This window comes from Octodon degus, unplaced genomic scaffold (genome assembly GCF_000260255.1).
Source record: "Octodon degus isolate 3935 unplaced genomic scaffold, OctDeg1.0 scaffold00067, whole genome shotgun sequence".
Lineage (NCBI taxonomy): Eukaryota > Metazoa > Chordata > Mammalia > Rodentia > Octodontidae > Octodon > Octodon degus.
Genome location: NW_004524643.1, coordinates 3,544,279 through 3,568,975, shown reverse-complemented (window position 1 = coordinate 3,568,975; position 24,697 = coordinate 3,544,279). Strand labels below are relative to the sequence as shown.

Below are 24,697 nucleotides of genomic sequence, written 5' to 3'. Positions count from 1 at the left end.
CTTTTTTCTTTTTTTTTTTTTTTGGTGGAACTGGGGATTGAATTCAAGCCCTTGCACTTGCCAGGGAAGCGCTTATTCCACTGAGCCATCTCCCCGGCCCAGGAGATTTTCATTTGTTTTGGTTTTCTGAGATTGGATTTCACTACACAGTTCATGGTAGTATGTAGCCCAGGATGGCCCTAAATTCACGATGATCCTCCTGCCTCAGCCTCCTGAGTGCTGGGATTATAGATGTGTGCCTGAACAAGTCACATAAACACACACACACACACACACACACACACACACACACACACACGGTGCTACAGATCTGATAAATCAGTCAGAAACTATATACCCTTTCTCTCACATACCTCTTTATTGTTCAGTTCTAGAACAGCCAGTCCAACCAGTGCTCCTACACACTTAGAATTAAGTTCCAGGGCTCTGCTGAATGCTAGACGAGCTTTCTCCAGCTTATTCAGTTTCACAAAGCAATGGCCCATTCCTAAACGAACCTCAGCTAAGAAAAAAGAAATCCATCAAACTGGGGCATTTTCAGGGTGCAGTTACAACAATGCTGAAACAGTCTCCATGTATGAGTTAGCCTCAGTACCAGGACACTACGTAACTTCCTGGCTGACCAAAAACTTGGTTCACAAGTGATTAGAGCGTATCATTCTTCACCTCTCCTCCCTCCAATGGGTACCTTTTCCACCAGAGAATAGAACACCTCTAACTAATACTGGTATTTTTCTTGTAGTCCAACACCCCTGCTGTATACGCTCTCTGCTGTACCCAGCTCAATTTACCATTTCTTTTTCATTTATGTACTTTGGTATAGGGTTTCACTATGCAGCTCGGACTCGTAGTTTTCAGCCTCCCCAGTGCTGGGATTACTTGGTCGCAGGCTCAGCATGCCCTAGGGGTGGGGCCAGCGTGGCATTTGGGATTGGGGATCGAACTCTGGGCCCTGTGCTTGCCAAAGCAGGCACTTAGTCTGCTGAGCTATCTTGCCGGCCCTAATTTCCAACTTTTGAAATGCAATAAACAGGACAAAAATTCTTTTTTTTTTTTTTAATAGTAGTATTTTATTTATTTATTTATCAAAAATTCTATGAAGATCGCAGATATGGTGTCTGATAACCCCCATGCTCTCCTTCCCTTCAGAACTGTGCATGCTCCTCCTCTCCAAGCCTTGTGAGAATGCAAAGGCCGAGCTCTCCACTGGCTTTGGATCCTTCCGCATCTATCTGAGGACACTGCTCTAGCAAACCTTCAATATCCTTCCTGCCTCATAAAATCTTTTCCTCTACTGTATCATTCTTATCCATTTATAATCATTCTTCTATCTTATAAAAATCCTTTCTCACCATTTGAGGTGGTTGAGACCTTCAACAACCGTGGTTCAAGCATAGATCCAAGCAGTGAAGGATGTACAAAAAAGATTAGCAGTGTGAATACTGACAAACTTATAAAGGATTTCTCAAAGACAGAAAAGAAAACTATAGACATCAGTGGAATGAACAGCATACCAGAGATTCAGTTGGAAAAGACAACCTGTTTATTAAAAGTAATCCAGACAAAGGAAGGCTCATTTAAAAAAGGTGAAAATGAAAAACTAAAAAGAAATGCTGATGTGATAAAGGAAAGCTAAAATCTCTAGAACAGGAACCTAAGAGTAATATCACCAAACCTGCACGTGAAATCAAAATCAAATAGGAAGAACATAAGATAGAAATAAGCAGACTTTATCAAGATATATAGAAAAAAGTTAACTTACATGAAGAAAAGCACAAAGACCTAATAAAGAAAAAGGGATGGAAATTTTCAGAGTTAAACACAAAGATAGTAACTTAAGAAAACGAAAAGCAAAATGAAAGTCCAACGACAGCTGGAGTTTGATGCCAACCTAGCAAGAGTTCAGACTAAATCAAAATCCTATCCAGATGCTATTTGCCCACAAAGTATCTACAGAAGGAAGTCAACATCTTCAAGGAAAAAAAAAAAAAAAAAAAAAAAGAAAAGGAAATTGCAATTCTGCATAATCTCATTCACAATTTGGAGCAGTGCCTTTCTATCAGCAAAGCTTCTTAATCATAGATGATTTTAAGTATAACAGAAAATCCACTACTTACTATTTACTTTCGACAGATCCAGATCCACATACTGGCCCATCATGTACTGTACATTCTTGCTTAATGGTGTTACCCATAAAAGAATTCAAGTTTATAGAGTTTAGTTTACCTATTAAACCTTTACTGACTATGGAAACACTCTCTAAGCAATCTTAAGAGCCATTTCTTTCTTTTCCCTTGCAGCTATTCAAAATTCAAAAGTATGACATAATGATGAATAAAGAAAATATGATACAAAAACTTTATTTGTGTATAAATCAAGATATGAGTCTTAAGTATAGAAAAAAGACAGCATTAAAGGACAGTTAAAAATATGCTTTTTTAGCAAAATATCCATGTGTTAAGAAAGAAAGTTCACATCTCTAAATGTTTAATCAGTTTAGATAAGATTAAAGTGACACAGATAGTATGGTTTTGAGATGAATAAAGAAAAAATGGAAAACATGACCAAAAAAAAAAAAAAAATCCTTTCCTAATGCCATGTCCCTTGCCAGCGCCAAGCCATTCCTGCTCTTCCCGAGGGCAATGCTCCTTGCCAGATCTAACGTTGCTGCCTTATTCCTCCCCTCTGCTGTCTCCTGCACTCACTCCACCATGAGCAAAGCTGCCTGCATCAAGAGCACTCATGGCTCATGCATGGCTAAAGCCACTGATCAGTCATCCTGTCCCTACTTGACTTGGCCTAACAGTGATGGTCACCCGCTCCTTCTAGGAACACTTTCAGTTGGCTTCAGGGACGCTGTGCGTAGCCCGGTTTCCTCCTCCACCTCAGGAGGGTACTTCTTGGCTTCGCTGCTGATTCGCTCTCATTTTCCTAACCCCTACATATAACGGAGCTCTGGGGCGCCCTCCCTGGACCTCTTCTGGTCTACGCTCACTGCACTGGTGCTGCAGGCACAGCTCCTCTTCTAGCTGCATGGTGATGATTTCCAAATTCACTGCTCTGGCCCAGATCTCTTCATGAACTCCAAGACAAAGGTCTGGCCTCTTCACTTGTTCACTCTAAAAGCATCTCGAACTCTCAATGTCTACAAGTAGATCTTCTGAAGCTACTTTTCCAAAGGCAGTAAAATGCAATGCCACTCTTCTAATTGCTTGTTCAAGGAGCTATCTTTGACTCTTTTTTTTTTTTCAAATTTATTTATTTATGTGTGTGTGTGTGTGTGTGTGTGTGGCCAGCTCAGCCCACCGGGGGGCGGGACTGGCTCGCATGTGGTGCTGGGAGATTGAACAGCGGTCCCTGTGCTTTGCTAAGCTTGTTCTCAGTAGGTGCTTTAGACCACTGAGCCATCTCACCAGCCCCTATCTTTGACTCTTGCTCCCTTTACCTCACACATCACGTTTATCAGCTCTTCCTTCAGAATATATGTAGAATCTGACCACTTGTACACTCTCCACTATGCCACCCCAGCGTGAGCCACAGGCCAACTGGGACCAGAACGACCGGAAGAGCTTCTCCCTAATCCATGTCTGTCCCCACCCTCTTCTCCTTGGTCCATTCTAGTCTCAACTCAGAAGCTCAAATGATTTATTTACTTTCTGGGGAAAAAATATACATATTTAGAATTAGCCAGCTGGACTCAAGTTTAGATGATCCCAATTTTGTTGGCACCATCCAATGCACCATAATCGAGAGCCAGTCAAACATATGTCTTCTTCTCTCCATCAGGCCTGGTGAGGGGATTGACCTTGGCAACATCGATGTCATAGAACTTCTTCACAGCTTGTTTGATTTGGTGCTTATTGGCCTTGACATCCACAATGAACACGAGTGTGTTGTTGTTCTCGATCTTTCTCATGGCCAACTCTGTGGTCAGGGGGAACTTGATGATGGCATAGAGGTCAAGCTCGTCTCTGCTGGGGCGCTCTTCCGAGGTTATCTTGGCTGCCTCTAGAGCCATGGTGTCTTGGGATGATGGAAGGTGGGTGATGTTCATATCTTCTTCTTTTTGTGGCTGTGGAAGCCTTTCAGCATGGTCTTCTTGGCCTTTAAAGCTTTTGCTTTTGCTTTTGCTTCAGCTTTGGGAGGGGCAGGGGCTTCCTTCTTCACCATCTTAGTAAAAAGGCTCCTCAAATGATCCCTTTAAATGTAAGTCTCATCCACCATTCTTCTGCCCAATGCTTTCCAAAGGCTTCCTACTTGTCATGTTAAAACATGAAGTCCTCGTAATAATCTAGGATACCCTATATGATTACTGCCCGATTGTACCTTTGATCTCATTTCTTAGTACTTCCTCTTGTGCCCTACTTCAGATACAGACTCCCCACAATTTCCAAATTTGCTAGGAATACTTTTTTTTCAGTATTCGGGGTTGAACCCAGGGTCTCAAACATGTTAGGCAAGAATGCTACCAGTGAGCTACAGTCATGGCCTCTTTAAATTTACTTTGAAGCAGAGTCATACTTAAGTTGCGCAGACTACCTTGAAACTTGGGGTCCTCTTGCCTCAGCTTCCTCAGCAACTAGGAGTTGTGCCCCACCAGGCACACTCTTGCCTTAGCATCTTTGTACTTCCTATGCGGTCTCTATCTGGGACTGGTATTCTCCCATATATGTGCATGGCTCTTAGTTCTTTTAGATGTTTACCCAAATGTTATTATCTTTGATGAGTTTTCTTGGTCACCCTTTTTTTTTTTTTTTTTGGTGGAACCAGGGATTGAACTCAGACCCTTGTGCTTGCCAGGGAAGCACTTATTCCACTGAGCCATCTCCCTTGCCCCCTGGTCACCCTTTTAAACAACTCCTAATGCTTCCTTTTTTGGCTCCATTCTTATTCTTAGCCATTGCCAATTATGTTACATGGTACATTTAAAAAAATTTAATTTTCCCTATTGGAAACTGAATTACAGGGAAGTAACATCTTTTTTCTCATTGGTTCATTACCATATTCTCAGTATTAGAACAGGCCTGACACATAATTGGAACTCAACAAAAATAGACTAATGGCATTTTGGAAAAAAATGTAATATACAGGGGAAAAGGACTGTAATATGATCTGCTATCCAACTTAAATACATTTAAGAAAAGAAATCACCTTGATTCTGTCCTTTCAATACCCCAACACTATCTTTCCTCAGCTCACTTCACAGGCCACTGCCAAATTTCAGTAGCCTGAGTTGACCATTCATGGCTTAGAACTACACTTTTTCTCTCACCTGGACATCCTGGGTTAGTGCGTAATGCTTTTTTATAGTAAGCAAGGGCTCCTCTGTAATCCTTCTTGTTGAATGAAATACAAGCTTTACCTGTAATGGTTAAAAAAAAAAAAAAAAAAAAATCAACACACACTGTCACATCTACTATGCTTTGCAGTTTACCCTGACTTTCCTAAATTAAAGACATCTACCGATAAGAAATACTTGAGAAGAGTGAATGTGATTTCAAATTCGAGCAGGACGTACTGATTTATGCCTAAAAATCCTTTATATATTATAAAATAACAGCTGAAATAACTTGTAGTTAAGTAGATGTTTACTGAATTTTGGAAGCAAATAATAAGTTATTTTTAACTGGCATATGTTTATTTCTATAATTTCAACAACACTATGCTACAGACAGCTTCACATTTAGCAAAACAATGCTCTTCTTTGCAGCCCAGCTCAGCTAGGAAGGCACTTACAGGGCGATACAGTCTGCACATATGCTGGAAAACTGGATTCCCAACATGACTGCCACAGATCACTCACCAAGAAGGGCTGGGATATTATTTGGAGACTGGTTGAGTACAAAATGAAATTGTGCATCGGCTTGATCCATTTTGTCACCTTCAAGTAGGCAGAAGCAGGCTCTTCCCAACAAATGGTTCTGTAAGGTAATGCATCACCCTAGGCTTTACTGTATTAAGGACTAACTACAACTTACCATGAATGTGTAAGATTAAAATATAAGAAAACCATATAGAAAGGAGGTAGGGCTGGGCCTGGTGGCACACGCCTGTACTCCTAGCACTTGGGAGGCTGAGGCAGGAGGATATTTGCAAGTTCATACCTGCCTGGGTTACCAAGTAAGCTCAAGACCAGTGTAAGTTGCATAGGGAGACTATCTCAAGAAAACCAAAAAAAAAAAAAAAAACAGGAGGAAGAACATAATACAAATTTCTACTAAGGGCCAGCCAAATAGCTCAGTGGATTAAAGTGCCTGCAAGCAGGCGCAGGGGCCGGGGGTTCGAACCCTGGGCCTGCTGTGCTGGGTGTGGTGGTGTGTGCCTATAATCCTAGCTCTTGGGAGGCTGTAAACAGGCGGATCACTACAAGTCTGATATAGTAATGAGACCCTGAACACCCTGTAGACCCTTCCCTAAAATAAAAAAAAAAAAAGAAAAACAAAATTCTATGAAGTATAATGTAAGTTTCAAATAAGCAATTCTTAATTACTTTTTTTTTTTTTTTTTTTTTTTTCAGAACTGGGGATTGAACTCAGGCTCTTGAGCTTGCCAGGCAAGCACTTATTCTACTGAACCATCTCCCAAGCCTACAAAATGAAAAATTATCCTGAATCACAAAACTTCTGTGCCAGTAATAATGACAAAAAGTAAAGTTTAAAGTCCTTGAAATATGAGTGAAAGTCACCTGGAAATGTTGGGATTACTGACTCAATATGTGGGCAAGTTTTATATACTTACTTCAACAGTACTAGGATTGAAAGAATTTCAATTTTAAGGATGAATCCTTTTTTTCCAACTGCATTAACAATGTTATTATGACACATATTAATTTTATAAATGGCATTCACTGTGACATTTCCATATATGCACACATTATACACTGATCCTATCCATCAACTCTTCTTTAACTTTTGACTCCTTCTCCAGGCCCCAATATTATTATTTTAGGAAAAACTCTTTCTTTCTTTCTTTTTTTTTTTTTCTGGAACCGGGGATTGAACTCAGGCCCCTTCACTTGCCAGGGAAGCACTTATTCCACTGAGCCATCTTCCCGGCCCCAAGAAAAACTCTCAAAAAAAAAAAAAAAAAAAAAAAAAATCTGCAAATACACATATCACTTTCATATATTTTTCCCCTTTCATAAATTGAAAGAAATGATTTATTTTACCTGATCATACATAATAATTTTATCAGCCATTGTATATAACAAGGTTGCCTGTGTGATAAGATCCTTCTTATTGTCCTTATTCTTTTCTTTCCGAGCCTGCTGTACATAATAGGCTGCCAATGTATCCAAGCAAGTCATCTGGTCTTTCTCATGATCTCTGTAATCCAAATTGCCATCTATACGTGCTGCTTCCAACAACTTTACAAACTCCTCTGTTTTTCCTTGCTTGTAGTATTCCAGCTATAACGTAAAAGATCAAAATAGAATCACTAAAGCACCTATCCACACAAAAACCTATACACAAATGGTTAAAGCAGTTCTATTTACAATAGCAAAGCACTGAAAACAATGCAGGTCGGGATGAATAAGAAAAGGGATAAACTGGTATATCCACACAATGGATAATCTGCAATGAGGAATGAACTACTGATACATGCTACAGCATATAGAAATCTCAATTATGCTGAAAGAAGTTAGACCAAAAAAAAAAAAAAGCAGCACAGACTGTGTAGTTCCAATAAGAAACTCGAGAAGATGCACACGAAAGGTCTTCCATAACCAGAGGCCAGTAACTGTTTGCAACTGGGGGTTGGCTGGAGAAGGTAGATTAGGGCGATGTACATATTCACCAATTTTGAATGTGGTGAAGGTTCCACAGGTGCATATATGACAGATTATATCAAGTGGTACACCTCAAATATGTGCAGTTTATCATAGGTCATTCAGACTTTAAAAAAGCTGTTCAGGAAACTGGAGTCACTTCAAATGTTTCCAGTCTGGCTCTTATCTAGCAACAGTTGATTTCAAACTAAAATGTTCTTTCTCACTGCTTGAGAAAGGCGGCGATGATGGATTAGGTCTATATCTATAAAAACTATCCGTGACTTTGGGCCTGCTGTATTCCCCCCTCTGGTACTTGTTTCATTTGTGACTATAAAAGGAGTATCTATCATTATTAGCCACCTCATGTGAGATCACACACTACGCCAAGAGCTTCACAGACGTGTTCTCTCATCTGTGAAATTGCCCTAGGAGCAGGTATTTTAGGTGAAGAAGCGGGCTCAGAGTTTAGGTCACACACTGAAGGTCACACAAGTAGTGACAGTTAAGCAAGACTGGAATGAAGGCTTCTCTAATCCTAAAGACCGCACCTTTCCCTGTAGCAACCTATGTCCCAGGGTTTCATCACCTCACTCTACAGCAGGTGCCACGCTAATCCTCCAACACTGCATCTTCTGGGTAAGTGCTGTTAAGGAGGCCTATGTACTGAAGAAAAAAAAAAACCCAAAACCCAAAGTTCCCTTCTGGTTTAAAAAATGAATGACAAGGATCAACAGCTTTGTTTCTATGGAATGGGAAAACCTGGCACTTCTGGTTAATAAAAACATTTCTCTGTATATCTACATCAAAGATAGGATACTGTTGCAGTTGGCTTGAGTACTAGATACAAGCCCAATTCCAAACCTACTTCTCTGACATTTCAGTATCAGGAACCTCCTATGTATTTTAATATAAAAGCAATTTGTGACATATCTGCTTACCAGTGATTATTTTATTACCTATTCACCTACACAAGAAACACAATGCTAGGAAACATGGCACATGGTAAAAGGTGTAAAACTGTAGGCATTCTGGTTGGATCTTCCCAGGAACTTCTGGTCAGTCCTATTATGGAGGGGGTTAAATAAGACATAAAAACATAAGCTTGATATAAACTTCATCCAGAAAGGCTTTTCGTGGGTTAGCTTGGAACCTAATCACCTTTAGAGTATTTTAGGGGAGTATTTTACAGTAATAGAAATCAGTGCTAAGGGCCAGTGAGATAGCTCAACAGACCAAGCGGCTGCTAGGCAAATGCAGGAACCAGGGTTCGACACCTGGCATCATATGCCGTGCTGGCCCTGTCCCTGGGTGCACTGAGCTGGCCACCAAGACTGGGCGTGGTGGCATATGCCTGTCATCCCAGTGCTGGGAATGTTGAAAACAGGAGAGACCCTGTACCAAATACATTAAAAAAAAAAAAAAAGAAAGAAAGCAGTGCTAAGTAGAAATGTTTATGTTGTAGAACATTGTTTCTTACAGTGTATTTACACAATACATAAGCCAGGCTGGGGAGATGGCTCAGTGGAATGAGCACTTCCTTGGCAAGTGCAAGGGCCTGAGTTCAATCCCCGGTTCCTCAAAAAAACCAAAAAAACAATACATAAACCAGTCTTCATTGCATAATCACTACATCATCCAAAACTCAACACAGTACTACTGAATGTAAAAGAATGTTGCTTTTATTTATTTATTTATTTATTTTGGCAGAACCAGGGATTGAACTTAGGCCCTTGCGCTTGCCAGGGAAGTACTTATTCCGCTGAGCCATCTCCCCAGCCCCAAATGTTGCTTTTAGTAATTTATACTTATTTACTAGTAGAGTGGCACATCATTTAGGCCAACTGCCCTCACTGTTCCAAAATAATATAATTAAGTTCCATAAAAACGATATGATTACTTATCATATATCCAAGCTGGCTATTATTAAATTGGAAAACATAAACCACACATTTTCCCAGTCAACAAATACTTTGTTATATGAATACTGACCGCTAAAGCAATCCATATGTGCAGTTGCGTGTGTTCCTGCTTGAGAATACTAATAACTTCATCCCCCTCCGGTAACTGATCGAAATCAAGTTCAATGACCTAAAACACAAAATTTAGGTTTTATCGATTATTATTTTTTAAAATCCACATATTTTTAACTGCTGCTTTTCTTGAATATATAACAACATGCATATACAGAGGGTATGTATTCACGTGCAGTAGGGTTGACCTAATACAAGTTAATTTAGAACAAATGCGACAGATTATATATATATATATATATATATATTTCTTTTTTTTTTTCAGAACCGGGGACTCAGGCCCTTGCGCTTGCTAGGGAAGCGCTTATTCCACTGAGCCATCTCCCCGGCCCCTACGTGGTGATATTAAAGTAAAAACATACAGAAGCAAACAAGCCCTGCTGGCTGTCCCGCACTACCACAACTACAGAACAAATGCTTTGCTCACTCAAAAGTAACAAAACAAAATACTCCTTAACCTATAACCCAAGTAAGGCACCAAAAAGCACCCTGGAGACGCTGATGCCATCGTTCTGACACCTTGAGAAACGAGACCTTAGAGGCCATGCAGAGCGGAAACCACTGTATGCCATAAATCACGGAGGCAGCATTGGTGTGTCACAGAGACGGCTTGAATGTGGGCACAAAAATAATAATAGGGAATATATACTGGAATAAGATAGAGATCATAGGGTTGTGTGACTCCACAACGTGGCAGATATGCAAAGACCACTGAATCGTGCAAGCGAATTGTGTCTCAACATTGTATCTCAGGCAAATGGGCAAACAGTAAGACATGTATGAAGAAGGACCCTCAAGGCTGAGCACCTTGTTCACGCAGACCGCGGGGGGCGGGCGGCTGCCGTCTCGGGCGCCCTACCCCGCCCCGGGAGCGCAGTGCGCGCACCGTGCAGCGCGGCAGACTCGCGTTCCTCAGACGCCCGGGGCGAGCGCCTGCGGACTCCGGGGGACAGACGCCGAGTCCGGGCACAGGTGGCCCGCGGTGACAGCAGCGCCCCCCGCTCCCCCCCGCAGGTGCTTCACAGTTGATCAGGCAGGCTCGCGCTCCGGCGCTCGTGGAGTAGGACCACGAGCGAGCAGGCTGGCCGGGAACTTGCGGCAACTCTCGCGGCGCGGACCCCCGCTGCAGGACGCGGGGTGCCCAGACCCCGGGGGCGCGCGGGCCGCAGGAGGGGAGCGGGCGCGCGCCGGGGCTGCGATCCCGGATCCCGCGGGAGAAGGGCGCGCTCTCCTCGAACGAAGTCAGAGGTGTTGGGGGCGGGAGCGCCGTTCCCGACCGCGGCCCCCACCCGCTCCCAGCCCCGACACCCACCTCGTCGGTGTCCCGGAGGGGGATCTCGATGGAGCCCCGAGACATGGTGAGGACCGCAGGTGAGCGCGCGCGCCGCCCCGCCGCTCAGTCACCGGGGGTCCTCGTTTCCGGCTCGTCCGTGGGCCAGCGACGGCTCGGAATCGGGTCGTGACTGCCGCCCCGCGGCGCCGCCGAATCTCCGGCTTCTCCTTCCCGTCAGACGCTCAAACAACGAGCAGCGGACGGCGCCCGGCCACTTCCGGAGGCCCCGCCCCCTGACCCGGAAGCACTGCGCACCGAGAGCGTGCCGACGCGGCTCCCTCGGCGGCTCTGGGGAGTCCCGCCTGAGGTGGCCCGAGCTCCTTGGGAACCTCCAGTGACCGCGGAACCTCCGGAACCTGCGACCTCGGAGGAGCCCGGCGTCGGCGCGGCTTTTAAGCAACGCTCGGAAGGCGTAGCCGCTACGCCCCCGTGGGCGGGGCCTGTGATTACGTGGTCTCTGTGGGCGGGGCCTGGCCGTCTGACTGTCCAGGTTGAAGATCGCCGGATAGATCAGCTCTGTCGTCCTTGAGGTCACACCGGTGATACCTCTGTGGTCGCTTTGAACGGACATGTTACAATTAATTGTGTAATCTAATAGATAAATTTAATAGATTTATGACTTTAATAAGATGGTCGAAGAGTTTTATTTCAACCTGTAATTGAGGTTTGATTACATTATATAACGCGAGTAAGTGATTGTAGATTTTGATTGATTTAGATTGTGATCAGAGTTTTGACTAAGTCAGAGGACCTCCTTGAATAAACTTTCTGTTGCTGTTTCTGAGACAGGGTCTCGTTATGTAGCCCAGTTCTGCCTCAGCCCCCCAAAGGCCACTAGGGCCCTGCTGTCCTTGAATAAAGGTGTAAACAGCATCGATTTTACTTCCCAAGTGTTTTCCAAATGCACCCCCTTTCTTCATCTCCAGTACCTCAGTTGACTCCAGACTACACTCATCACTCCTCTGGATTACCACAGTCGCTTTCAGGCTCACCCAGGAGTGAGTTACTCTGGCCCCAAACTCCAACCAGGCCAGCCGTGTTACGCACTTAAGTTTTTTAAAAAATCCCAGTTTCATTTTGATTTTCCTCCTGTTGGTTGTGCAACTACTTCAGCGTTCCTAATACAATGCTAGGAAGTTTTTAAGTAACTACCTTATGAGAAATAGGAAGAAGATGAAATTAACTTTAGTAATGTATTTTATTTGCACCCAGTATATCCAATACACTATCATTTCAAATGATGATATAAAATTTAAAGTAATTTGCATTTTTAGTAAGTCTTGAAAATCCAGTATATGTTTAACATATGTACTTAGTTGCTTAATTTTAATTTAATTATTATTTTTATTTATTTATTTATTTATTTTTTGTGGTACCAGAGATTGAACTCAGGAGCTTGCACTTGCCAGGCAAGCATTTATTTCACTGAGCTATCTCCCCAGCTCCAGATGCCTAATTTTAAGTGGCTCTATATTTTGAGTTTTTAAAATTCATAGGTGAAAGCTTGGCGTGGTGTTTCATGCCTGTAATCCCAGGATTTGGGAGCCTGGGGCAGGAGGGTCGTTGTGAGCTCAAGACCATTCTGGTGTACAGAGTGAGCTCAAGGCCAGCCTGAATTGCATAGTGAGACTCTATCGCAAAAAGACAAAATAAATACACAAATACATAAAATTTATAGCTAAAAAAAGGCTCTCATACTTTAGGAGTTTGTTTTGTGCTTTTATTTTCTGGTTTTCTTTTTTTTTTTTTTTTTTTTAAAGCAGAGTCTAGCTTGTGACTCTGTAGTGGAAAATACCCCAGTATACTTCAGTTGCCCAGGTAACAACTCCTGTTCTAGTTCTGGTGGTTTTTGTCTCCAAGCAGAAACAGCCAAGTATTCTACTTCTGTATCCCCTCCTCTACAACTCTGTAAAAACCTCCTGCCCTGGGCCTTTGAGGCCTGATATTCTGGGAATGATTGGTGCCCACTGACATAAATAAATCTACTTCCAAATCCTGGGTGTCGTTCTGGTGTTTCTGCTTGTTGCTTTGATTCAGCCTGGTCTTGAGCTCCCTCCCTATCCATCCGAGGCTGACTTTGAACTTGCAGCAATCCTTGTGCCTCAGCCACCCCAGTGCTGGGCTTACGGGCATGTTCCACCACACCTAGCTCACCTACTTTAGTTTTCAACAACTCAAACTAATTAAAAATAAAATTTAAAATTCAGTTCTTTAGTTGAATGAGCCCTATTTCACATGCCTACATGTGCTTAGGGAATGCTGTGTTGGAGTATTTCTAAGAAACATTGCTCAATTCATTTTAAAGCTTATAACATGAGCATTAAACGAAAGTATGTGTAGCAGTGATTGGCTGTTATTCATGCTGAAAATTATCCTTGGTATTAAACATGCTATTAATATGTTTGGTCTTTTAGTTGCTGGCCATTAAAGGGGTCCTAACTGACATGGCAGAACTCTATGATTGAATAATAGGGAAACTCAATTTAGATTGGGATTTGGACAAGTGACTTTAAAATTGCAACTAGGGGGACCGGCGAGATAGCTCAGCAGACTAAAGCACCTGCTTACGCAAGTGCGTAAGGACCCCAGTTCGATCCCTGGCTCCACATGCCACTCCAGCCCCACCCCCAGGGTGGACTGAGCCATCCCAGCCAGCCACTCGCACTCCTGTAATCCCAAAATAGGGTCACCATGAGTCCGAGCTGCGTAGTGAGATCTCATAACAACCAAATACATTAAAATATAAATAAATAAAACCATGCCTGGTTTGGGGCAGGCACAGTGCGAGCACCCCATGCGGTACTGGAGATCGCAAAGCTACCTCCCCCAGCTGGTTCTTGTGTTTTTTGAGACAGGGTCTTGCTATGTAGTGGAAGCTGGCCTTGAATTCATGGTAGTCCTCCTGCCTCAGTCTCCTGAGTGCTGGAATTACAGACGAAGATTGTTGCTGGGCTGGATGTCCTCAAATGTGAAGCAATCCTGCGCTACAAAGTGAGTTCAAGGCCAGCCTGAACTCTATAGCAGCACCATGTCTTGAACAAAAAAATTTTTAAAAAGATTATTGCTATCTATCTACCTATCCATCCATCCATCCATCCATCCATCAGTTGATCTGTTGATTGATTATCAGTATCTAATTACCTTGACTTGCCAATATATTAGATAGCAAGGTCAATGAAAAGATAGTGTCAATGACTTCTGGCTTCTGGCCCGAGCAGCTGGGTGAATGACGTGTTCTCTCCAGAGACAGGAAAGATTAAGGCAGGCACACTTGTGGGTGAGAGTGGATTACTAGCTGGGTTTTGCTTCACCACGTCTCCAAGACAGCCACGTGCCCACGTCGGACTGGAGCTGGATATCAAAAGACAGCTTTTGAGCTATAAGGTAAATCTGGCAGCCATGGGCAGGATAAAATTTAAAACAGATTAGACGAGATCTCAGCGAGAGAGCTAGTGGGGAGTGAGTGGCAAGAGAAGGCTCAGGAGCAAGCTCTGGACTGCTGGTCTGCGAGGATTTGGAGAGGACCGGGTGGCAGGGAATCATCTGTCACGATCCTGGCAACTGAACCAACTACCGCTCCTGACACAGAGCTATGGTCAGCCTTTTGCTTTGTACTACCTGTCGCAGACACTGATGAAGTTAGCTGTAGTGATTTTACAGCTGTCGATGCTATTTTGCAATGGGTTTAAAGATTGCATTTTAATTGGTATGGCTGTGTAATATTTATTCACGAAATGGATGTTCCATCCGGGGCCTGGCTGCATCGGGTCAGGGTAAAATAATTAGTGTATTTGGTCAGTATGTATTTTATTTATATATTTATTTATTTTTAGAGACGGGGTTTCATTATGTAGTATAGGCTGGCCTTGAACTCATGGTCATTTTCCTGCCTCACCCTCCTGAGTGCTAGGATTACAGGTGTGCACCACCATGCCCTGCCCAGCATGGGTTTTTTGGACTACAGATAGATTGTAAATACTTTTTATTTTCTCTCGTTAGTTACAGAATTACTAAATACTGTATATATAGTTAGCCAGTCTGAGAAATAAGTTATTTTACATGTTGGCAAACTATGATAATTATTTAATTAAAAGATGTAAAAAATATTTGACTATAAAGAACATATGAAATCTTCAATGGTATGAAGGACACATATAGAAGTATTTTAACAAGTTTGTATAAATTACTAAAAGAATAAGAAGCTATAGTTAGTTTCCTGGGATTGTCATACCAAGATACCACAGATTGGGTGGCCTGAACAACAGAAATTATTTTTCTCACAATTCTAGAGGAAATCTGAAGTAAAGGTGTTGGCAGAGTTGGTTTTTTCTTTTAATTAAAAAAAAATCTTATGTATATGGTACAGGGTGCTGCTACGCAGCTGAGACTTGTAGTGATCCTCCTGTCTCAGCTTCCCCAGTGCTAAAATTACAGGCGTGCACTACTATGCCTGTTTTCGGTGGTTGGCATGGTGTGCCTGGGGTTCAGGGGCGGGCACTGCATGTGGTGTCAAGGATCGAGCCCCAGGCAGTGCTTGCAGTTGCCAAGCAGGTGCTTTAACCACCACACTATTTCCCCAGCCCCAGAGTTGTGTTTTTTTTTTCCCCCCTGAGGCTTCTTTCCTTGGCCTTTGTCATGTACATTCACATGATCGTCCCTCTATTTGTAAATTCTAATTACCTCTTATTATTGGACATCAGTCAGAATAGATCAAGGCATACCCTAATGACTCCATTTCAATTTAATTATCTTTATAACGATTCTACCTCCAAATACATTCACACTGGAAGTTAAGATTTCAACATCTGAGATTTGTTCCTGTAGATTAAAATGAATGAAAAATTTTTACTAAAAAAGAACTAGACTTTTTGTTTTTGGTTTTTTTTTTTTTTGGCGGAACCAGGGATTGAACTCAGATCCTTGAGTTTGCCAGTCAAGCGCTTATCCTACTGAGCCATCTCCCTGGCCCCTAGTACTAGACTTTTTAACATAAAAATTATACATCCTCATAAGTGCATAACTGAATCATCAGAATTTTATGTACAAGAAATTCATATAATCTTCAGAGTAACCCTAAGACATGACAAAGGTAGAGTGCTTGACTCTGGGCTCAACTTCTGGCACCACACACACACACACACACACACACTCTCACACTCTCACACATGTGCTCATACCTGAGAGGAATCAGGAACAGGTTTTTCTCCTCCTGTTACACTTTGAATCACAAATGTCCCTCAAAAGCCCATGTGCTAAGAGCTTGGTTTTAGGGGTGGCACTGTTGGAAGGAGAGACAACTTTCTAGAGGGGGCGCTGTGGGAGGCTGTTTGGTCACCAGGGAAGCCCCACAGGGGGAGGGTGGGAGCCCTTTCCTCTCCTCTCCTCTCCTCCCTGGCTTGTGACGTGAACGGTTTTTCCTCAGCACACATTCCCACCATGACGTGTCCGAAGCAGTGGGGTCATCTACTGATCATGGACCAGAACCTCCATAACCTGAGCCAAATTAGATCTCATCGCTTCATAAGTTAATTATCTCCAACATATTGTAATCATGACAGATATGATAACTTACCTTGTTATCATTCTCTCTCTCTTTTTTTTTTTTAAGACTCACGGTCCTTTATGTTTTCACTGTTATTTGCAATAACAATTTGACATTGAACTAATTCACTTTGGAAGAACATCACATACCACATTGTATTTCTCCCTTTTTCTTGAAAATGTGTGTGTCTGTGTGTGCAGTCTTTCCTTCTCTGCCATCGACCTTCTGGAAGAAATGCTTTCTGAATCCTGCCCTCTTCCAGAGTAGGGAAAATGGAGGATGCTCAGATCTGAAGCAGACTTTGCCTTGCTTTGTAAAAGCCACACTTGAAAGCATGGAGAAGAATTTTGCTTCTAAAAGCAAATGTACATGTGGAATTTCCATGTTATTATTTTGTGTAGATGAAGTTTTCTGCTGAAGTAGTTAGGCAAATATTTTGAAGGTATTTTTAGAACCTTGAAAAGGGAAGAGTTCTTCACATTCATTCCTAAAAGTTGTGCTAAGCTATTTCAATTTTTTAAAAAAAGATAGGCTCTTTTGCCTGAATTATCTTAAATTCTCCATATTATGATATTTTTGTTTATAAAAAAGTAGAAGTATTTAAAAATACTTATTCTTAGGGGAGGTTTACTTTATTTATTTATTTATTTATTTATTTATTTATTTATTTACTTATGTGTGTGTGGCCAGCTCAGCCCACCAGGGGGCGGGGCTGGCTGGCATGTGGTGCTGGGGGATTGAACAGCGGTCCCTGTGCTTTGCTAAGCTTGTTCTAAGTAGGTACTTTAGACCACTGAGCCATCTCACCAGCCCCAGTGAGAATTCTTATTATTTGTCCCAAGGATGATTTTATTTTTCTTCTTTTTTGAGATAGGGTCCCACTGTGAAACCAATGCTACCCTTGAACTTGTAGCAATCCTCCTGCCATAACCTCCTGAGTGCTGGGACTATGGGCATGCGCTACCATACCTGGCTCCCCTGGGATGATTGATTTTATGTCTAAAGTATAAAAATTTAAGTCTTCCCCAACACCATTACAACCATTCATACCTTCAACTAGGGCAGAAAATCAGCTTGACTGTGTACATTAGGGTTGATCAAATTAGTGGCTCAGTGTGCTTAAACTTAGCCAGTTTATTGGCCAGTTTGGGCCCGGGTGGTGTTAAGGCCCAGTCATGCTGACAAGCCTAGTCCAGAGGGCAGGCTGCTCCGCCAGGAGAGATCTATTCACAGAGGTAATTGTAAAAAAGGTATTAGGATCTAAATGTCAGCCTTGTTTTAATTTTACTTTTTTTTTTTTTTTTTTTTTTTTTTTTGCGGAACTGGGGATTGAACTCAGGCCCTTGTGCTTGCCAGGGAAGCACTTATTCCACTGAGCCATCTCCCTGGCCCCCCTTTTGGGTTGATACCAAGATTTTTGCCAACATTAATAGCGCTTTGTTTTATAGTGGGATGAAGGGAGAGGTTTTTTCTTTTTTTTTAACTTTGGAAACATCTTTTCCCTTTTCTGTGTTCCAGAGACAGGACTGTCCTTAGCATAGTGCACCTCAAAATTTTTGATTTAACAGGGATCATGTGGAGAGGAGACCACACTCAGATTTCTAGACCTCTCTGCCTTAGGGCAGGTTCAGTGGGCGTGGCCGGGAGGGGAGGATCTGTACCCCATCTGGCTCCCTGGGGATGCTGAGGCTGCCCCTACTGTTATGGGGGTTGGGTCTTATCCAGGTTCTCAACATTCTTAAAAAAGAACTAAGCCAGACACCCACTACCAGCAGCAGCAGCAAGCTGCACTCCAGGTTAGCAGCAGGGCATCCAAAGCCCAGTCTGCATAGTCAGGGACGTGGTAATTAGGCCAGGCTTGCAGAAGATCCCTGGGCACTTGCCTTGGGACTTACTGTGTGTAGGCTAAGTCACCTGGTTACCCTTCCAGTGAGCATCCTGTCCTGGGCTAGTGTTCAACTCGAGGTGGGTCTAGCCCCAGGCTACATCTGCCTGCACCGGCTGTTTCCTTGGTAACCACTGGCCTCGTCCAGGCCAGAAGCTTAAAGGCGAACCCTTCCTTCTTTCTCCAGCTAGCCTAGAATGGGACCGCAGAAAGAAAATTTCACGACACCATGGATGCTCACACCAAATCAGGCACTGCAGGTCCCTTGGGACACAGGCTGTTGAGTCCAAATAACATCGTAAGGGGCAAGGGAGATAGCTCAGTAGAATAAGCGCTTATCTGGCAAGCCTAAGGGCCTCAGTTCAATCCCCAGTTCTGCAAAAACAAACAAACAAACAAACAAACAAACAAAAAACAAAAAAACCCCACGAATAACAACCCAAAAGTTGGGACTGGTGATGCCTACCTCACAGATCCAGGAACTGGTGCTCAGAGAGCTCCTGCACTGCCAACATCGTGCAACTGGTAAGCGGCAGAACCAGAATGGTCACATTCTTTTCTTTTCCAGATCTAAGCTATTTCCATTAAAAATATGCTTCTTTATCTGGATCAGCATTCATCTAGTTCCTTTCCCACACCTGAATGACTTCTCTTCCAACCCCGAATCGTGGCTTTTGGAGCCAGAGACGGGGCTCACAGCCTCATGAAGGGGGCCTGCTGGGCAGACAGCTAGAGTAACTGGCCAACTGCTGGTTACCGCGGGACCATCTGTTGACCCCATTTGCCTGAAGTCAAGCAGTTTCCTAGGCTCAGATGGTCAGTTTTTGAAACGGGGACAGTCTCAGAAAAGCTGGGAATTTAATCACCATGTGGCAGCTTAAGCCATTTTGCGTTGTTTATAATGAGCTAGGCCTTCCTTCCCACTGTTCTGCACTTCTGTTGTATGTGTGTGTAGTAGTGTCTCAGTTACTTTTCTTTCTTTCTTTTTTAAATGTATTTAGTACAGGGTCTCACTACATAGATTGGACTCACAGTGATTCTCCTGTTTTCAGCCTCCCCAGTGCTGGGATTGCAGGCAGGCACCACCACGCCTAGTCTCAATCCCTGTCTCAGTGCGGCCCTGGGGGAGGGGCCAGCACGGCACACAGGGAATCAAACCCCAGTCCCTAAGTCTACCTAAGCAGGCGCTCTAGTCCTCTGAGCTATTAAGTTACTTTTCTTGTTAACGCAAGATACCTGACACTGGTACTTAAAGGAGGAAAGGGGGTTTTTTTTTGTTTAATTTTTTAAAAAATATTTTTATTTATTTATGTGTGTGTGTGTGGCCAGCTCAGCACATGGGGGGTGGGACTGACTGGCATGTGGTGCTGCGGGATTGAACCGCGGTCCCTGTGCTTTGCTAAGCTTGTTCTAAGTAGGTGCTTTAGACCACTGAGCCATCTCACCAGCCCAATTTTTTAATGTATTTGGTACAGGGTCTTATTGTGCAGCTCAGATTTGTAGTGATCCTTCTGTTTCAGCCTCCCCAGTGCTGGGATTGCAGGTGTGTGCCACCGCAGCATGTGGTACTGGGATCAAACCCCGGTCCCTGTACTTGCCCAAGCAGGCGCTTAGTCCACTGAGCTATCTTGCCAGCCTGTGGAAGGGTTTATTTCAGCTCATAGTTTGTTAAGGTTTCTGTCCCTAGTCAGCTGGCTCCAAGGCAGGGTTGTACGGCAGAGGGGCATGGCAAAGGGACATCACAGGCAGAAGGCAACAAAACACTCAAGCAGCAAGTGACAGAGGACAAAGGCAAGTAACTCCCAGAAAGCCTCTTTCTGTGCCTTATATTGTACCCAGGCCACCCACCCTCAAGGTGTAGCACTCACACCCTTGCACCATGAATCAATTACACACTCAAGGGCCAGCAACCTAGGACCACCGGCGGTGTTGGGGACGCTAAACACAGCCATCACAAGTAGGGTCTTATACTCGACAGTTTTTCATAAGATTGAAGGTGGTGACCGTTCTGAGGCAGGGGCGCCGGGCATCGCCTGTCCATCACAGAGACCCAAGACACATGTGCAGAATAGTGTCCAAACCCTGAACCAGGACCAATCAGAGAATGCCCTCTTCAGTCCTTCTGGTGGAAGAGCACATAGACTTTTGATAGGAAGGCCTAGATCTGATGTAGAAATGGAGGCTACAAAAGACAGCAGCCTCACCTCCTGGCCACCACTTGATTTCTTTCCCAGTGACCAGTTCTGCACTGTATTTCTCTCTTTTCTTCCCCTTCTTTTTATTTATTTTTATTTATTTATTTTTTTGCGGAACCCAGGATTGAACTCAGGCCCTTGTGCTTGCCAGGGAAGTGCTTATTCTACTGAGCCATCTCCCTGGCCCCCTTCCCCTTCTTTTTAAAACTTTAATTGCCCTACACTCTGCAAAGTATACTTTTCCTACCTCTAGTAAACATGACACCTCACTTCCTTTTGTGTTTGTGTTAACCAATTCTTTGTATAGGTCTATATGTAATAATAATAATAATAATAATAAACCTAGAAGGAGCTCTGGGGAGATAGCTCAGAGGTCTAAGCACCTGCCTGGCAAGCTCAAGGACTGGGGTTCAATCTCAGTACAGCATGATGCGAAGGCCACCAAAACCAGGATTATACCTGTAATCCCAGCACTGAGGAGGCTGAGACATGAAGATCACTACAAGTTCAAGCTGCGTAGAGAAACCCTGCACCAAGTAAATAAATAAATAAAGATGATTACTTTTTTTTTTTTTTTTTTTAACCTAGAAAGGGGGCCAGGGATATAGCTCAGTGGCATAAGAACCTGCCTGGTAAGTGCAAGGTCCTGAGTTTGATCCCTGGTACTGCAAAATAAATAAATAAATAAATAAATAAAAGAAAATAAATAAAAATAAAATTTAAAAAAACACCAAAAAACCTATAAGGGCCTTGGCCCCAAAAATATTCCACCAGTCTCCAGACTGGCTTCATTGCCCTTAGGATTTCTTTCTTCTTTCTTTCTTTCTTTCTTTCTTTCTTTCTTTCTTTCTTTCTTTCTTTCTTTCCTTCCAGGTCTTCATTTTCCTTTTATTTTTAAAGTCATTGTTTGTCTTTTTGAGACAGGATCTTTTTACGCTGGCCTCCAGCTTACTTTGTAGCCCAGGATGGCCTCAAAATGGCAATGATCCTCCTGCCTCAGCCTCTCAAATGCCAGTGAACATCATTTCTGTAGCACTCCCACGTCCAGGAACTTTCCTAAATTCTATAATGTATGTTAGCTAGCTTTGTCTTCACAGGGATCTTACAGAGTAGGCACTGATGTAATTCCCATTTTGTAGATGAGGAAGCAGACACCCGGCTAAGTACCTTGGCAAGGTTGCAGTTATTGAAGGCTAATCCAGGACTTTAGCCCGTGGAACACGGCTCCAAGGCAAGCTCTAAATCTCTGCGTTTTACTGCTTTCCACGCCGTCAACACAGACTTACTGAGCAGCTGCTGTGTACTGGGCGAGAAGGTGCCAAAGAAACCCAGGATCCTTGTCACACAGAGCCTATGTTCTGTGGGAGACACATAAGCCATCAGTAATTACATAAAAGAAATAAACTAATTAACAAATTAGGGTAAGTGCTATAAATGCACAGGTGATAAGACAGAAACCACTGGTGAAATAGTGTTTGTACATACAAAATAATAAAACAACTTTAATTCCTCTATTCTCACACTCACTACTCAGTAGAGGTACTTCTGGTCGTCAGGAAGTGTGTGGCGTAATCCTGCGCAGCAGTTTTGCAGTGCCCACCTGCCTGGTGTCCTGCAATTTAATTACATTGCTGACGCTCAGCACCTAGAGATAGTAGCACGACCCAGAGATTGAGATTTAGTTCCGCAAGACTGACCCCCATCACCGTTTCAGATGCTGGCTGCAAGCCACAGGTTTCGACTTTTGTTACGATTTAGATTAAGAATGTCCCCAAGAGCCTCTCTGAGTTCATAGGCTGGCCTTTTTGAAAGTGATTGAGTCTTGGGGCTGATGTAGCTGACCGGCTGTTAGAAGGTTGCCTCAGAGGAGGAAGGTCACCGGGGCATGACCTGGAAAGCTCTGTCTATCCCCAGCTCCTCCATTGTGATCTGCCTCCCGACCACCATCTCACGAGTGCCTTTCCTCTGCGTAGGCCTTTCCGCCATGCCGCTTGGCCGTGGAGCAGCTACCCTGGCTTGGAGCAGTGAGCCAGAATAGACTCTCCTCCCTTAAGATATAGATGCTGGGTGCCAGGTCCCAGCCATAAGAAAGTGACCAAGACATTTGTACCTCTGACCGACTGGCTATAAATTGGGGATCTGTATGACTCCCTCCTCTCAATCCAGTGATTGGCTAGAGCAGCTTACAGAGCTCAAAGAAATACTTATTCTTGATGCCTTATTATATTAATAAAAGATATGATAATGGAGGCTGATGAACAGTTGGATGAAGGGATGCATAGGGCAGGGTGTGGGGTAAGGGACTTGGGGTTTCCATGTCCTCCCGAAGCTCACCATCATCTGTGGGTTCAAGACCTCAGTACCCTTTGAATCCTCTAGATCAGGAACATTTATGGCGGTTTCACCACCTAGACATTTTTAATCATCAAGTCAATTTCCAGCTTTTCTCTGCCACTGGGATGATAAAGGTTGGGGATAAGTTCCAGCTTCTAATCATGGCTTGGCCTTTTTGGGGACCGGCCCCCACGAGCTCACCAGAAATCACCTCATTTGAGTGAAAGATGCCCTATCATGTGGGAGATCCCAAGAGGTTAGGAGTTCTGTGTCAGGGACTGCCATCAAAGGCCACATATTAGAACCAATGATGCACGGAGCAACCACAGTTGCTTAGGGAATTAGGAGGCCCTATGCCAGGAACTGGCAAATATTGGTATATATTTCTTACACTATCACAGCATCTTAGGGTCCATACAGTAAGTTAGAGGAAGTTTAATAGAAGAAATTATTAGCTGGGATACAAGAGTAACTGTAAAATGTAAGGAAAATCATTTTGTTCTCTTAGGGGGGAGGGGGGTCTATCCAAAGAAGCACACATGCTTGGAAGAAATTCAGACCTCACCAGAGAGGGTAAGGTGCGGTTACCAGAGAAGAGCTGAGTTGTCTGCTCAGGCCAGGCTACCGCTCATCTGGTGGTTGGATATACAGCAGACCAGGCCAGAGGACAGAGAGGGTGCAGGCCACCCAGTTACTGGAGGCCTGGGTGCTGAGAGCATGGGTTTGGGCAGGAGGCCTCAGATGGTAGGAGCAGGAAGGGGTCTAGTTTTCAGTGAGGGGTCTGTGGAAACGTTATGGGTCTCAAGGCTGCCAGATCGCAGAGTGGTGTTCTGTGCCCGTGCTAGTGTAGGGCCACCGTATGTCCTACCCCACTGTGAGGCTTTGTGCCTAGATGTCCCACTCACAGCCTCATGCTATCAAGGGGGGAGCAGGCTTTTTCAGAGGTGCCTGATGTAGCGTTTGTGACTCAGTCACAGTGCAATGCTAAGATGAAGGGGGCTTGGAGTAAGGCTGGGGGATTGTGAGATCATTCCACTGACTGGATTGGCACTGCCCTGATCCAGACTGGATAAGATAAAAGGGGCCGAAAGAGACTTGTTCCCCTTTCTTGTTGCTCCTGCTGTCTTCCACTGCCACAAATGATTGACCCTCTGCCACGGCACCCTGCCTTGGAGCCAGCTGAGTGTGGACTGAAACCTCCACAAACTGTGAGCTAAATAAACCTTTCTTCCCTTAACTTGTGGGAGTTGGATATTTTGTGTTCGCAGTGAATGAAAGGAGCCAGGGAGATAGCTCAAGGAAAAAGCACCTGACTGGCAAGTGCAGGGCCCTGAGTCCAATTCCTGGTACCAGAAAACAAAAACAAACAAACAAAAACAGCGAGAAAAAAGTAAGGAGGACACACCCACCATCTCAGTTTCCACAAGATGCCAAGAGAGGCTCTCTTCCTCTTGCACGAGCCCCTCCGGGCTTCCCACTAAGGAGGCCTGCTGCGTGGGACAATGCCCAGAGGAGGGCTGTGATCAGGACAGAGCATACAATAAAGGGCTCAAAGTGAGAAGCAACAAATGGGGTTTTAAAAACAGTTATGAGTAATATAAACCCAA

General features: G+C 43.7%; 1 protein-coding gene and 1 pseudogene across 1 annotated transcript in view; both read right to left on the bottom strand.

The window, feature by feature from the left end:
* Window positions 1-11,490, bottom strand: part of Ctr9 (CTR9 homolog, Paf1/RNA polymerase II complex component) — a 30,608-nt gene extending 19,118 nt beyond the window's left edge. Inside the window, exons 1-6 of the mRNA XM_004634875.3 lie at window positions 11,114-11,490; window positions 9,761-9,859; window positions 7,169-7,408; window positions 5,804-5,921; window positions 5,273-5,362; window positions 354-502 (exon numbers count right to left, since the gene is read on the bottom strand). Of these exons, the coding sequence (XP_004634932.1) occupies window positions 354-502; window positions 5,273-5,362; window positions 5,804-5,921; window positions 7,169-7,408; window positions 9,761-9,859; window positions 11,114-11,158 (741 nt within the window). The 5' untranslated portion in view covers window positions 11,159-11,490. The remainder of the gene's footprint in view (window positions 1-353; window positions 503-5,272; window positions 5,363-5,803; window positions 5,922-7,168; window positions 7,409-9,760; window positions 9,860-11,113) is intronic.
* On the bottom strand, window positions 3,704-4,170 carry LOC111817700 (annotated as a pseudogene).
* Window positions 11,491-24,697: the final 13,207 nt, after the last annotated feature.